General features: G+C 35.1%; 1 protein-coding gene across 1 annotated transcript in view; it reads right to left on the bottom strand.

Annotated features, from left to right (window-relative positions):
- Positions 1 to 4,624, bottom strand: part of slc4a5a (solute carrier family 4 member 5a) — a 53,143-nt gene extending 48,519 nt beyond the window's left edge. The window contains exon 1 of the mRNA XM_073839947.1: positions 4,403 to 4,624. Coding sequence (XP_073696048.1) covers positions 4,403 to 4,556 — 154 coding nt within the window. The 5' untranslated portion in view covers positions 4,557 to 4,624. The remainder of the gene's footprint in view (positions 1 to 4,402) is intronic.
- Between the last annotated feature and the right edge of the window lie 10,055 nt (positions 4,625 to 14,679).

Raw genomic sequence — 14,679 nt, 5'->3', positions numbered from 1 at the left:
ATCCTCCATCCAAATGGGCCACGCACTGGCTTCCTGAGGACTAAAGATATGCCTCAAGAAGACATGTGGAGAATAGAAGCCCATAGATGTCAATATGTGAATGAGGTGCCAGCATCATAAAGAGCTGAGAAATGTCAATGTGCCTGCATGAAAGTCAAGCTTCACAAGTGAGAGAAGAGTCTTTAAACCTCCAGTCCATTAAATGTGACGAGAAGTATGTTGGATTATACACTGAAAACACAGCTGACAGAGAAACTGACAGCTTTATTAAAAAGGCAAGAGGCTAAAAGGCAAATTGTGCTGCCGTTATGGACACTTCAATTATTATAATTTAGCAATATGAAATGTGAACAAGTGATTACTAAGAAGCTGTTGACTATATTGAAGTTAAACGCAGAACTATTAAAAATTCATATAGAAATTCATTAATGCACGAATCTAGCATTGATTTCATTAATGAAAGATTTCTTTTTAAATATTTATGGTTACAAATGGCAGTCTGTCTGTTGAAGCTGCAGTGTGATGATGAAGAGTAAGTGAGGGAAGGAAGATCAATAACATTGAGTTTCATGTCAGCTGCCAAGGAGGTTATGGCCTGTTTTAGTCCATGTTAGAGGCATAAGTGCTAAAAAAAAAATCTCATAGAGTTGCTCAGTCATGATGTCAATTTGTAGGCAAACCAGGAAAGCTAATTCACCATGGGTTTCCATTAAAGGGATAGTTCACCCAAAAATAAAAATTCTGCCTTCATTTCATTCCAAACCCGTTTATTTTTGAAACACAAATTAAGATATTTTTGACAAAATCCGAGAGCTTTCTGACCCTACATAGACAACAAAGGTTCTACCACAGTCAAGGCACAAAAACGTAGTAGGAACATCATCAAAATCGTCCATGTGACATTGTCTCAACTCTAATTTTTTGAAGCTACGAGAATACTTTGTGCACAAAGAAAACAAAAATTTAGACTTCAATAATTTCTTCTCTTCTCTGACAGTCTGCTGCCATTAATGAGAGTACCGTATGGTAGTACCCTTGCTGTCCAAGGGTCAGAAAGCTCTTGGATTTAATCAAAAATATCTTAATTTGTGTATTGAATATGAACGAAGGTCTTACAGGTTTAAAACGACATAAAGGTAAGTAATTAATGACAGAATTTTCATTTTAGGGTGAACTATCCCTTTAATTTCCTATGGATTTTATCATGGTGTTTTTTAAAATGATAAATAAAAAGGCTTATGTTCGAATTATTTTAAAAAACACTCATGTTTTGTTTCAAGACAAAAAAATTATGTATCTTAAGGCGAGACACTGCGGGTGAATAGGGTAAAAAAAATTAACTAATAGTTGTCGCCTTGCTTACCCAGTTAATTGATTACTTTGATAATTGCAAACATTTTTTGTATTACAAGTTTTCAAAAATGTTAGGTTTAAATATGCAAATGATCCATTATTTAATGAACATTTTGGGGGGAATAAAATGTTGTATAAAATCAAGCAAATTATATATGAACAAATCCCTCTGTAAAAAAGGATATAGACAGAAATAAAAATGTAAAGTGGAGTGTGTAAGTGCGACTGAAGTGGAGATTTATGGCTCAGTGCAGGAGAAAAAAATAATTTTGAGGAAAAAAGCCTTTAAAAATATGGATTGTAATTAAAATCTATTGACACAAACAGATAAAGTGCTATAAAAGAAACACTTATCAGTGTTTTTTGGATGTTTTCTTTCCACTAGTCTGAAAAAACACTTTATGAAAAACCAAAAAGCCCCAAATCTCATAGATAGATGCATGAAAAAACAGCGTTTTTGCCTGCAGTGTCTCCCCTTAATGAATCAAACATGATTTTTTTTTAAAACATAAGCTGCTAACACTTGCATAATGGGCACTTCTCGTGTTTATTGCCATCTTTTGATGAATCACTCCTTTCTTTCCTCAACTGTAAGTCACTTTGGAAAAAAGCATCTGCCAAATGAATAAATGTAAATGTAACAAACATTCCACAGCTGATTCGACAGGTGTATAAAAAATTCACTTGTTCACAAATTAATTCACTTCCAGAACAAAAATTGACAGATAATTTACTCAGCCCCTTGACACCCAAGATGTTCATGTCTTTCTTTCTACAGTCGTAAAGAAATTATGTTTTTTGAGGAAAGCATTCCAGGATTTGTCTCCATATAGTGGACTTCTATAGTGCCTGCGAGTTTGAACTTCCAAAATGCAGTTTAAATGCAGCTTCAAAGGGCTATAAATGATCCCAGCCAAGGAAGAAGGGTCTTATCTAGCAAAACGTTCTGTCGTTTTCATAAGTAAATGAATATTTATATACTTTTTAACCTAAAATGCTTGTCTTGTCTAGTTTTGCGATGCGTATGTGTACTCTGTGTATTCCCGTTCAAGACAGTTACCTGTTACCTGACAGTATGTCGAAAAATCTCATTTTCTCCCCCAAAATCTTAATATATCGCCTTTTGTGTGAAGGATGTTTGACACCTTTGCACACTCAAAAACCACTGTAAACACTGGGTCTTTACTTCTGCCGAGATGGGCGATTTGAAGTTGGAGGAGAAAATAAGATGTGAGTTTTTCGACATACCCTAACTGTCTTGAATGGGAGTGCACACAGTACACATGTGCAACGCTGAGCTAGACAAGACAAGCATTTGTGGTGTACAAACGTACATTGTAAAATTTATTTATGAAAATGACCAATCGTTTCACTAGATAAGACCCTTCTTCTTCGTTTATAGCCCTTTGAAGCTGCATTTAAACTGCATTTTGGAAGTTCAAACTCACGGGCACCATTGAAGTCCACTATATGGAGAAAAATCCTGGAATGTTTTTCTCAAAAAACATAATTTCTTTACAACTGAAGAAAGAAAGACATAAACATCTTGGATGACAAGGGGGTGAGTAAATTATCTGTCAAATTTTGTTCTAAAGGGAACTAGTTCTTTAATCTAAATTTAAAATAATTCAAAATGACTACTATAAGAGTATGCAAATATAAATATAATCAAAATAACACCTGACAACAGGACTGTTTGTTCGCTGCAGGGCCCCCTCAAGCGTGGGGCCCAGTGTGGTCACACCAGTTGCACCACTCTAAAGACAGCCCTGGCTATGATTGTACATCATAAAAGGCCTTATTTTCTTTATAAATCAAAAACAACCGCTCTGAAAACCCATTGTAAATTCCCTAGAAAATCCATGGCTAATTTCTAAATGTCTTCTGGGTTTAGGATTACCGATCAAGTCAATTCTGAATGTACCTTATGCATCAGAACTCATAAATAATGCAATTCAGATGTTGTTTTGACCTGAAATATGGCCCATTTTATACAGGACAAGTATTATTAGTGTGCTAATTTAGCATAAAAGTAACAAATAAAAGTGGTTTCCTTTGAACGTGTGGTTATTTCTCTGTTCTTTGTTGACTTTGATGCCCCGCAAGTTGTTTATTCTCAAGCGTTTAGAGATGCATCACCATAATTGTTTTTCATGGTCTTCTATTCTGCGGTGACGATTCTATCCAGCCCTCAGCACAGTATGATATTGAGAGCGAGGGTGCGGGGTATATCCGATAAACCAAACTCCATTTCACACACACAAACAAAGAAATGTATGGCGGTATTGCTTCCTATAGTCCCCCTGAATTTGCATTCTCACTTACAGATGCATTTCCTCGAGTCTATTGTCTCACAGGGCATTTGAAATGTAACCGTTTCAATCTTTTGCACCTATATGCATAAAATCCATAGTTCTACCTGTTTTTTGGATCACAATTCTGGATCACCATATTCGCAATAAAGAAGTATGTGGAAAGTTCTGTGTTGGTGAAGTTTTTAGTTTATATCCCGCTCAATCACAAGAAATCATCATATGGACCCTGGACCATAAAAAAACTTAGTAGTTTTAAAAACTTAAGTAAAATAAAACTTATAGTAGCAAGGATATATTTGTAGCAAAAGCCAAAAAGACATTTTATGGGTCAAACTTATCGATTTTTCTTTTATGACAAAAAACATTAGGATATTAAGTAAAGATCATGTTCCATTAAGACATTTTGTAAATTTCCTACTGTATATATATCTAAACTTAATTTTAAACTTAATATTAGTAAAATGCATGGCTAAGAACTTCATTTGGACAACTTCAAAGGTGATTTTTTTTTAGTATTTAGATTTTTTTGCACCCTCAGATTCCAGATTTTCAAACAGCTGAAATATCATATTCTAACAAACCATACATCAATAAAAAGCTAATTTATTCAGCGTTCAGAAAATTGACTCTTATGACTGGTTTTGTGGTCCAGGGTCACATATCATTGCAGGACACACTTTACAAATCACTAACACGTATGACTTCATCTGTTTCAGAACTGATTAAGGACTCACTAGTTCTGTTGATATCTGGTGGCAGATTGTGTTCTGGTTGATCCAGGCCTCCCGCCTCGAGATCGTACCGGTCTCTGTCATCACAATCATAGTGTTCGTGTCTGTGATGGTCGTGTCTAAGTCTTCGTTCTACATCTGCATCACGACTCGACATGGACGAACGTCTCCTCCTGCGTTTGCGGCGGTAACCGCGGGGCACTGGCACACCAATGTAGATAGACTGATGGTCTGTGGAAGGCACAACACTTTATGTTAAGATTAACAACATATTGTTCAATGTCTTGGATGTCATTGATTTTGAAAAGTAATTTCATGCTTCACAGAAAATGTCCTGCTTGCTCGAACAAACATGAACAAGACCAAAGTGGTATGATCTGGGTTAACTATTGACACAGCAACCCTCAATATTGACATTGTACGATCAAAAAATGGTCTATGTTAATTTGCAATAAAATCTTCAAGCTTACAGTTCTGTCAGTACAAATTACTAAAAGACAATGACTAAGCAAAGTAGGTCTACTGCTTGAGTTCACTCTTAACTGATAATTCATCTAATAATTAGAGAAAAACAATTGCTGAAAACACACATTGCACACAAATATAACCGTTTTCAACACTGATAATAATAAGTATTCTTGAGCACCAAATCAGCATATTAGAATCATATCTGAAGGATCATGTGACACTAAGAGTATTGATGCTGAAAATTCAGATTTGCCACCACAGAAATAAATTACTTAATGAATAAATGTTTAAATATAAGAATTAATAGTTTTACTCAAAACATTTGAATGTTAGTGTTAAGACAGAGAACACCCCTAAGATTCACTGTCAAAAGCACATTTCATAAGTTATTTTCTCTCTCAGGGACCAGTTGCTATTGTAATTTCATGTCACAACTGTAATTATCCCTGCTCTTATTGTGTTTTATGAGATGTGAAGTGGAAGAGGAAAAACTGTCTGTTTAATTGTTAAAGTGAGAGGAAATGTGAAAACGTTTTAGCTACTGGCACAGTAATAATAACTTCGCTAATTTGAACATAATGTGCTTTTTGCAATGTTTCATTTTCTATCTCTTTGAGATGGCATATAGGAGGATGTGTGTGACACAGGGCAAAAAGCCTGTTTCTGGTCTAGTTTTTTTTTTTTTTTTTTGAAGGTTAACCCTGAAGTACATACAGTCAGGGGGAAAATTTGATCCCCTGCTGATTTTGTATGTTTGCCCACTGACAAAGAAATGATCAGTCTATAATTTTAAATCCAGAAAAACACTAAATTGATTTGCTAAGAATTTGATCCCCTATCAATCAACAAGATTTCTGGCTCCTAGGTGTCTTTTTTACAGGTAACAAGCTGAGATTAGGAGCACTCTCTTAAAGGGATCGCTCCTAATCTCAGCTTGTTACCTGTATAAAAGACACCTGTCCACAGAAGCAATAAATCAATCAGATTCCAAACTCTACCAAGGTCAAAACCAAAGAGCTGTCCAAGGACGTCAGGGACAAGATTGTAGACCTATACAAAGCTGGAATGGGCTACAAGACCATTGCCAAGCAGCTTGGCGAGAAGGTGACAACAGTTGGTGCAATTATTCACAAATGGAAAAAACACTAAATAACTGTCAATCTCCCATCGGTCCGGGGCTCCATGCAAGATCTCACTTTGTGGAGTTTCGAAAATCATGAGAACGGTGAGGAATCAGCCCAGAACTACACGGGAGGATCTTGTCAATGATCTCGATGCAGCTGGGACCATAGTCACTGAAAACAATTGGTAACACACTACGCCGTGAAGGACTGAAATCCTGCAGTGCCCGCAAGTTCCCCCTGCTCAAGAAAGAACATGTACAGGCCTGTCTGAAGTTTGCCAATGAACATCTGAATGATTCAGAGGAGAACTGGGTGAAAATGTTGTGGTCAGATGAGACCAAAATCAAGCTCTTTGGCATCAACTCAACTCGCCGTGTTTGGAGGAGGAGGAATGCTGCCTATGAACACCCTCCCCATGTATCATCTAATCTTGGGTGAGAACCTCCTCAGCTAGGGCATTGAAAATGGGTCGTGGATGGGTATTCCAGCATGATAATGACCCAAAACACATGGCCAAGGCAACAAAGGAGTGGCTCAAGAAGAAGCACATTAAGGTCCTGGAGTGGCCAAGCCAGTCTCCTGACCTTAATCCTATAGAAAATCAGTGGAGGGGGCTAAAAGTTTGAGTTGCCAAACATCAGCCCCGAAACCTTAATGATTTAGAGAGGATCTGCAAAGAGAAGTGGGACAAAATCCCTCCTGAGATGTGTGCAAACCTGGTGGCCAACTGCAAGAAATGTCTGACCTCTGTAATTGCCAACAAGGGTTTTGTCAACAAGTACTAAGTCATGTTTTGCAAAGGGGTCAAATACTTATTTTACTCATTAAATTGCAAATCAATTCATAACTTTTTTGAAACGTGTTTTTCTGTTTTTTGTTTTTTTGTTATTCTGTCTCTCAATGTTCAAAGAAACCTACCATTAAAATGATAGACTGATAATTTCTTTGTCAGTGGGCAAACATACAAAATCAGCAGGGGATCAAATAATTTTTTCCCTCACTGTATCTCAGTGGCGGCTGGTCAATAGGGGGCACTGGGGCACCGCCCCCCTCAAGTTAGCCAAGGAAGAAGACTACTAACATGTAAAAAAATAAGTCTAATACATATTGCAAAATAATCTCGAAATTGCATTATTTTGTCATACTATTCGACTGGTAGTTATGTTAGAACCTGTTAAAAATTTAAAAAATCCAAACTGTTTTTCGTTTGTTCGTGTATGCGGGACGCCGGCCAAATGGGTGTCTATTAGTTCTGTAAATTTTTGAAACGCATGTGACTTGAGGCTGAGCTCTGATTGGCTTGTTTCAGATTGTCCTCGGGGCGCAGAGCAGAGCGCCCCAGACCCTCCTACTTAAGATCTTAGCCAATCAATATTGTTTTTATTCATTTTGTCCTCATTTGATTGGACCGTTCTCGACTGTCAAATATGTGCAATATCTTTTCCGACATGAAAGTAAATTCGATTTTATCTAAAAAAATAAAAAATAAAAAACTACCACAAGCCTTTCAAATGAAGAAAAAAATAAAAACAAACTTACGAATCATGGAGCTTGGATAAAGGTTGCTCGCTAGATGCAATGTAAGTCATGCCTTATATCGTTTTCCCTGTTTTTTATTTCAAAGTCCTGTCACCAAATCGTTGTGGGCAACTACACAGAAAGTAACTAAAACAATGCAGTTTGACTCGATCGTAGGGGTACAATGGTTTATGTGGATGATGCAGTTACACAATAGACGTCTTTTTTCAAGTAAATTGTGAGTGTTTATGTTAGTATTATTATAAGCACAAAATATATATATATAGTGTTCCTTCTTTAATTGGACATACATTCAGTTATGTCTACCAACTTGACAAATATATTGTTAATACCATTATAATTAGTTCAAAACAATTAATGGTATACAAGTATTTAGTATTTACAGTTTTTGCATAAGTTACTTATTATATTGGACTATATATAACTTTATGAAAATTAATTTATATGCAATGTTTTACTACAAATCAATTTATTTTCACTGTCTTTAAAACTGAGATTTATCCTGTGGCTCCCTCGTGTGGATAACATTAGTATTATGGCCTTCATCTCTGAATCACATTAATATAAATGGCTTATATTTTTTTGGATGATTACAAATGTTTAATGATTACTTTACTGATAATAAAGCCTATATTAATAATGTGATTCATTTTGTGTGCGCCCCCCTAAATTTTTTTAGCACCAGCCGCCACTGCTGTATCTACAAACTTATATAAACTAAGCTATTGCCACAGTCCTTTCTTCCCCATTTTGATATATAATTTCAAGTAAAATGGCTTCTCGAACAGGAAAATGTAGAGCAAGACTTGATTTTGTCAATTGGGAATTGATTGGACGGCAATTTAATTTGAGAGACATGTGGTGGTCACTTTACAGCTACTTTCTGTAAGTTATTCCACTTACTTAATTGTAGAGGTATTTAAAGTCATACAAATACACAAAACTACATACAGTTGCTATAAAGTTTTATGACTTGATGTTGTTTGTAACTTTATCTAATGTGGCAAAATTAATAAAAAAAAGCTTTATTTGTTTTATTGACTTATATTCTTTGTCTTCAGTTTTTAACATCTTTTTAGAGTAAAATGTCCTAAATTAGTTAAAAAATACACTTGAAACAATTGTTGTATCGCCTGATCAATATGTGTGTGTGGTTTGCAGCCTATGGCTACTTACCCTCCTCCTCCTCATACCGGTAACGACTGTTGCCCATGCCTCGATCATGGTCCATCCTGCGATGATACAAAAAAGATAATTTAATATTGATAAATATGCCAAAGAATGCAAAAGGAATGCAAACCAAATGTATTTTTGTAACATCTTGAAAATATTTCACATCATCACAATCTCTTGTTTTGAGTTTTGATTATGCATAACAAAAGGTCAGGGGCATGACTGGCGGCAGTGGCACACACTGGGCATTGAGCTGCTTGCTGAATCGCTGCCAATAACAGATCAATAGTGAAATAATTAACAGAACAAATGACCGATGGAAAGATACATAATTACACGACCAGAGGAAAACTCGTGCAGTCCAGCTGCAAGGCCAGTCTCTTCCCTTCACTAAAATCCACTTGAAATTTTTCACTGGTTATTAGTTTGATATGCATTTACCATTATTGAGCACAAATTAAACGTCTGCATTATAGGAGCTGAATTACTCTGATTTAATTACAACAGTGAAATTGAATTACATCTGCCTCAGGCTTTACACATATTCTGGACACAATCCAATAAACGTGCAATAGACTTTTAGTGAACACTACACTGTGTAAATTGTTTATTATTTTTCTAAATCAAACTCCTGTGCAATTTGAAATAAAACACATTACCATTCAAAAGTTTTTGAAATTTATACTTCTTTTCAGAAAGAATGCATTAAATTGATTACAGTTGAGGTCAAATGTTTACATCTACCTTTCAGAATATGCAAAATGTTAATTATTTTTATATTTACCCCTTGATTCTTAATACTGTGTTGTTCTCTGAATGATCCACAGCTGTGTTTTTTGTTGTTGTTTTGTTTAGTGATAGTTGCTTATGAGTCCCGTGTTTGTCCTAAACAGTTAAACTGCCTGCTGTTCTTTAGAAAAATCCTTCATGTTCCACAAATTCTTTGGTTTTCCTGCATTTTTGTGTATTTGAACCCTTTCCAACAATGACTGTATGATTATGACATCCATCTTTTCTCACTGAGGACAACTGAGGGACTCATATGCAACTATTACAGAAGGTTCAAACACTCACTAATGCTACAGAAGGAACCACAATGCATTAAGAGCTGGGGGTGAAAACTTTTTGGACAGAACTAAGATGTGGACATTTTTCTTATTTTTCCTAAATATCATTATTTTTTTTCCATTTAGTACTGCCCTTCAGAGGCTACAGAAGATAGTTAATCTTAACATGCAAAAAGTTTTCACCCCCCGTCTCTCTTAATAGATTGTGTTTCCTTCTGGAGTGTCAGTAAGTGTTTGAACCCACTGTAATAGCTGTATATGAGTCCCTCAGTTGTCCTCAGTGTAAAAAGATGGGTCTCAAAACCATACAGTCATTGTTGGAAGGGGATCAAATCCACAAAAAAAAATGTGGGACCTAAAAGATTTTTCTGAAGACCAGTGGGCAGTTTAACTGTTCAGGACAAACAAGGAAAAAAAACAAAAAAAAAAAACACTATGGATCATTCAGGTAATTCAGTATTAAGAATCAAGGGGATGTAAACTTTTGAATGGGGGCATTTTTATAAATTCAGCTATTATTTTCTCTTGTGGACTATATGGAACCATCTTTTAAGTGAAATTTCTTATTTAGGTCAGTACTAAATAAACAATAACATGCATTTTGTATGATCCCTCTTATTTTAGTAAAAAAAATAACATTTTGCAGATTCTGAAAATGGGATGTAAACTTTTGACCTCAACTGTAAGTTGACAGTATAAACATTTATAATGTTATTAAAGATTTTCTTAAAATAAATGCTGCTCTTTTGAACTGTCTATTCATTAAAAAACGAAATCCACAAAAATTATAAGCAGCACAACTGTTTTCAACATTGATAATACTAAATAATGGTATGTGAACAGCAAATATTAGAATGTTTTCTTAAGGATCATGTGAAGACTGAAGACTGAAATAAAAACATTAAAAAAATAACCAACCCCAAAGTTTTAAATAAATGTATGTACTACTAAAACAACATGATAATTGATATTCATTGAAGTCATCTACAGTTTTTAATAAAGCTAATATATATATTTCCTTCCAAATTTTCCTGCTTCACTAATGTTTATTTAGGATTGCTCTATAATTCTAGCACAGATCAGTTCTAAACTTGTTCAAGTGCGGAATCATAAACTTGTAGATGATAATAAGGAGGCATGGTGCTGCATTTGATTAGCTCTGTTGGGTTCCAAACTGGATAATTAGTTGTCACATTGGTGTCCTTCACACCCGATGGCCAGCAGAGCAAGAGAGAGAGAGAACAATGGTGAAAGGGGCAGAAAGAGAAATGCTGTTGGCCATTCTCACTCACAGGCTCAATCAATGGGTCCCCATTTGTACTCAACCCACTTACAGCACTGGCCCAGTGTCCTCTCTCTCTCTTCCTGCATGCGTCGTTCTACTTTCCTTTTGTTAACCTCCCACGTCAGGCACTCGCACTCTGTCTATACAGACCCACATTGACAAACATTAATTGGTAATTTTCCTTGACGCTGTTTCACTTGCTTATTAGTTTAGGAAAAACACTTAAATTTATAATATTGTCAGCGTTAATTCACCATGAACATGTTACTTTTCATTGCCAGCGTGGGATGAAGCTATTAAAATAAACATCTAACCGAACGTTGCCGTGTCAATCAGTGTTTAAAATGCATGAAATAGGTCCTGTTCACAGGACCCCTTAAATAGGATCTATAGAGAAAGCCATCGACAAGAAACATGAATATATTCATCATGGTAATTATAATCTGATTCATTAATAATACGCGTTTTATCTTATCAAATCTGAAGATTATCTCATGCATTAAAATGAGTACAGATAAATGTCAGCGCTCATCGCTGCTTAAAATTTTTAATTGTTTTGCTTCTACTTCTAACTTTTATTCTACACACACTACCGTTTTAAAGTTTGGGCTTGATAAGGTTTTGAAAGAAGTCAAAATGGCTGCATTTATTTGATTAAAAATACAGTACTTTGCAATAAACTATTTACAATAACTAGTTTTTATTTTAATATATTTTAAAATGTAATTTATTTTCTGCAAAGCTGAATTTTCAGTAGTCATTACTCCAGTCTTCAGTGTCACATGATGCTTCTAATATCATTCTATTAATTTCTATTATTTGAAATTGAATAGATATCTTTTATAACAGTGTAAAAACAACTGCATTTGAAGCTTCCTTGAGCCACAGTAAACCAAATCGGTGTAATTTTACCATTTATTTAACATTGTAAAGACTAAAAAAGTGCAAACAATGACTTACACAGGCAGCAGAGACACCCGAACAACCAAAATGCAGACAGAAACACAAAATTTACAGCAAAGTCACATAATCTTAACACAGTTTCATGCTGCTCAATGGATCACCTCATTTTTCTTTATTACATACACAAAAATATTATGTAGCACAACTGTTTTCAACATTCATAATACTAAATAATGTTAGGTGAACGCCAAATCAGCATATTAGAATGATTTCTTAAGGATCATGTGACACTGAAGACTGAAATAATGGCTGCTGAAAATTCAAAAACATTAAAAAACACAACTTTGTAAAGAGTAAACGTGCAAACAATGACTTACACTAGCAGCAGAGACACCCAAACAACCAAAATGCAGATAAAAACATGCAAAAATAATATTGCATTTCATGCTGCTCAATGGATCACCTCATTTTCTATTATTAAAAAGAGTTACTACATGGAGCATTTTGTTTTTAGACTTAAAAAATACAAGCTTGGTAAAAAGTCTTACCTGATCTTAGTAGCAGTGCACAGATGGAGAGGAGAAAAGCAAATCAAAAGGACTCATCAATACAGGAAATCACTGAGGTGCACAGGTCTATGGGACACGGGACAAAAACTGAACATGTTACAGAATGAATCTGTAACCCTCTTCTAGTTAATCAGCCTCACACACACAGACACACCCACTCATGCCAACACATCCACAAAGTGGGAGTCAATGCTATGGACTGGTGACAAGGTCGATAAGTAGATAACTGGGACTCAGGCAAATGGACCATTGAGAGCTGTGTTAAGGGACATTACTGACTCACTGTGCACTCTCATGTCCACAAATGGTTATTTAACCAGACTATTCACTATTCGACTATTCATTAAGTCCTTTGTTTGAATTGGCCATAACCCTTAATTATTTTTTGACACTATATTTAGCATTGCATTCTTAGTCAATTAATGTTGGCTACAAGCATTTCAGAACTGAAAATATTGGCCCAATGGTTATTCTTTGACTTTTCTACTACAGCCGGGGATTGGATACACAATTTTGTGGCCTCAAGCTATTTTTTTTCTTTCATGAACACAAATGACAGGATATGTGCTTTGACATATATCGACTACTAAGAAAAATCCAATTCATAGCAGATGCTGAACTGAGTGCATAAACTCAAGGCTCTGTGTCCATCAAAGCGCACACCACACACACACACACACACACACACACACACACACACACACACACACACACACACACAAAATCAATAGCAAATAGAGACTCAAGATAACCTGTGTTACTCACAACTCATTGGTTGATGACTTAATCCTTCGGGATTCAGGCTCTGTGATTCCTGTTGACCCGGACTAATCTTGGTAATGAAGAATAGCGAGACCTATTCCGGACATTTCAAAGTCTCTAGGCTGTAAAAAGCTTGTCTGTTAATACCTGATTGGAACCTTTAACTGATTCAATTAAAAATTATTTGGAACCCATAAAGATTTAGTAGAATTATCATATTAACTACAGTTGAAGTTAAAAGTTTACATACACCAATTATTTGACCAAAATCATACAAAATGCATGTTATTTTTTATTTAGTATTGACCTGAATAAAATATTTCACATAAAAGATGTTTACATATAGTCAACAAGAGAAAATAAAAGTTATAAAAACAACCCTGTTCAAAAGTTTACATCTTAATACTGTGTTATTACCTAAATGATCCACAGCTGTGATATATATATTTTTAGTGATAGTTTGATTATGAGTCCTTTGTTTGTCCTGAACAGTTAAACTGCCCGTTGTTCTTCAAAACAATCCTTCAAGTCCCACAAATTCTGTGGTTTTCAGCATTTTTGTGTATTTGAACCATTTTCAACAATGACTACATGATTTTGAGACCCATCTTTTCACACTGAGGACAACTGAGGGACTCATATGCAACTACTACAAAGGTTTAAACACTCATTGATACTTAAGAAGGAAACATGATGCATTAAGAGGTAGAGGGTGAAAACTTTTGAACAGAATGAAAATGTGTGCAAATGTGTTTTCTTATTTTGCCTAAATATATATGTTTTCATTTAGCACTGCCCTTTAGAAGCTACAGAGATAATTATATGTTTCCCAGAAGACAAAGTCAAATTTACCCTGATCTTCAAATTCAAAAAGATTTCACCCCCCGGAAAAGCAACCTATTCTCTATATACAGTACCTAACAATTATGGACACTTTAGTTAAACAAATGTGTTAATTTCACTGCATTAAACATCAAATGTGACCCTGGACCACAAAACCAGTCATAAGGTTAAATTTTACAAAACTGAGATATATACATTATATCAAAGCTCAGTAAATAAGCTTTCTATTGATGTATGGTTTGTTAGGATAGGACAATATTTGGCCGAGATACATCTATTTGAAAATCTGAAATCTAAGGGTGCAAAAAATCTAAATACTGAGAAAATCACCTTTAAAGTTGTCCAAATTAAGTTCTTAACAATGCATATTACATTTGGATAGGTTTACAGTAGGAATTTTACAAAAAATCTTCATGGAACATGATCTTTACTTAATTTCCTAATGATTTTTGACATAAAAGAAAAATCAATAATTTTGACCCATACAATGTATTTTTGCCTATTGCTACAAATATACCCCAGCGACTTAAGACTGGTTTTGTGGTCC

The sequence above is a fragment of the Garra rufa genome, chromosome 5 (genome assembly GCF_049309525.1).
Source record: "Garra rufa chromosome 5, GarRuf1.0, whole genome shotgun sequence".
NCBI classification, from domain to species: Eukaryota; Metazoa; Chordata; class Actinopteri; order Cypriniformes; family Cyprinidae; genus Garra; species Garra rufa.
This window is presented reverse-complemented; position numbering and strand designations above follow the sequence as displayed.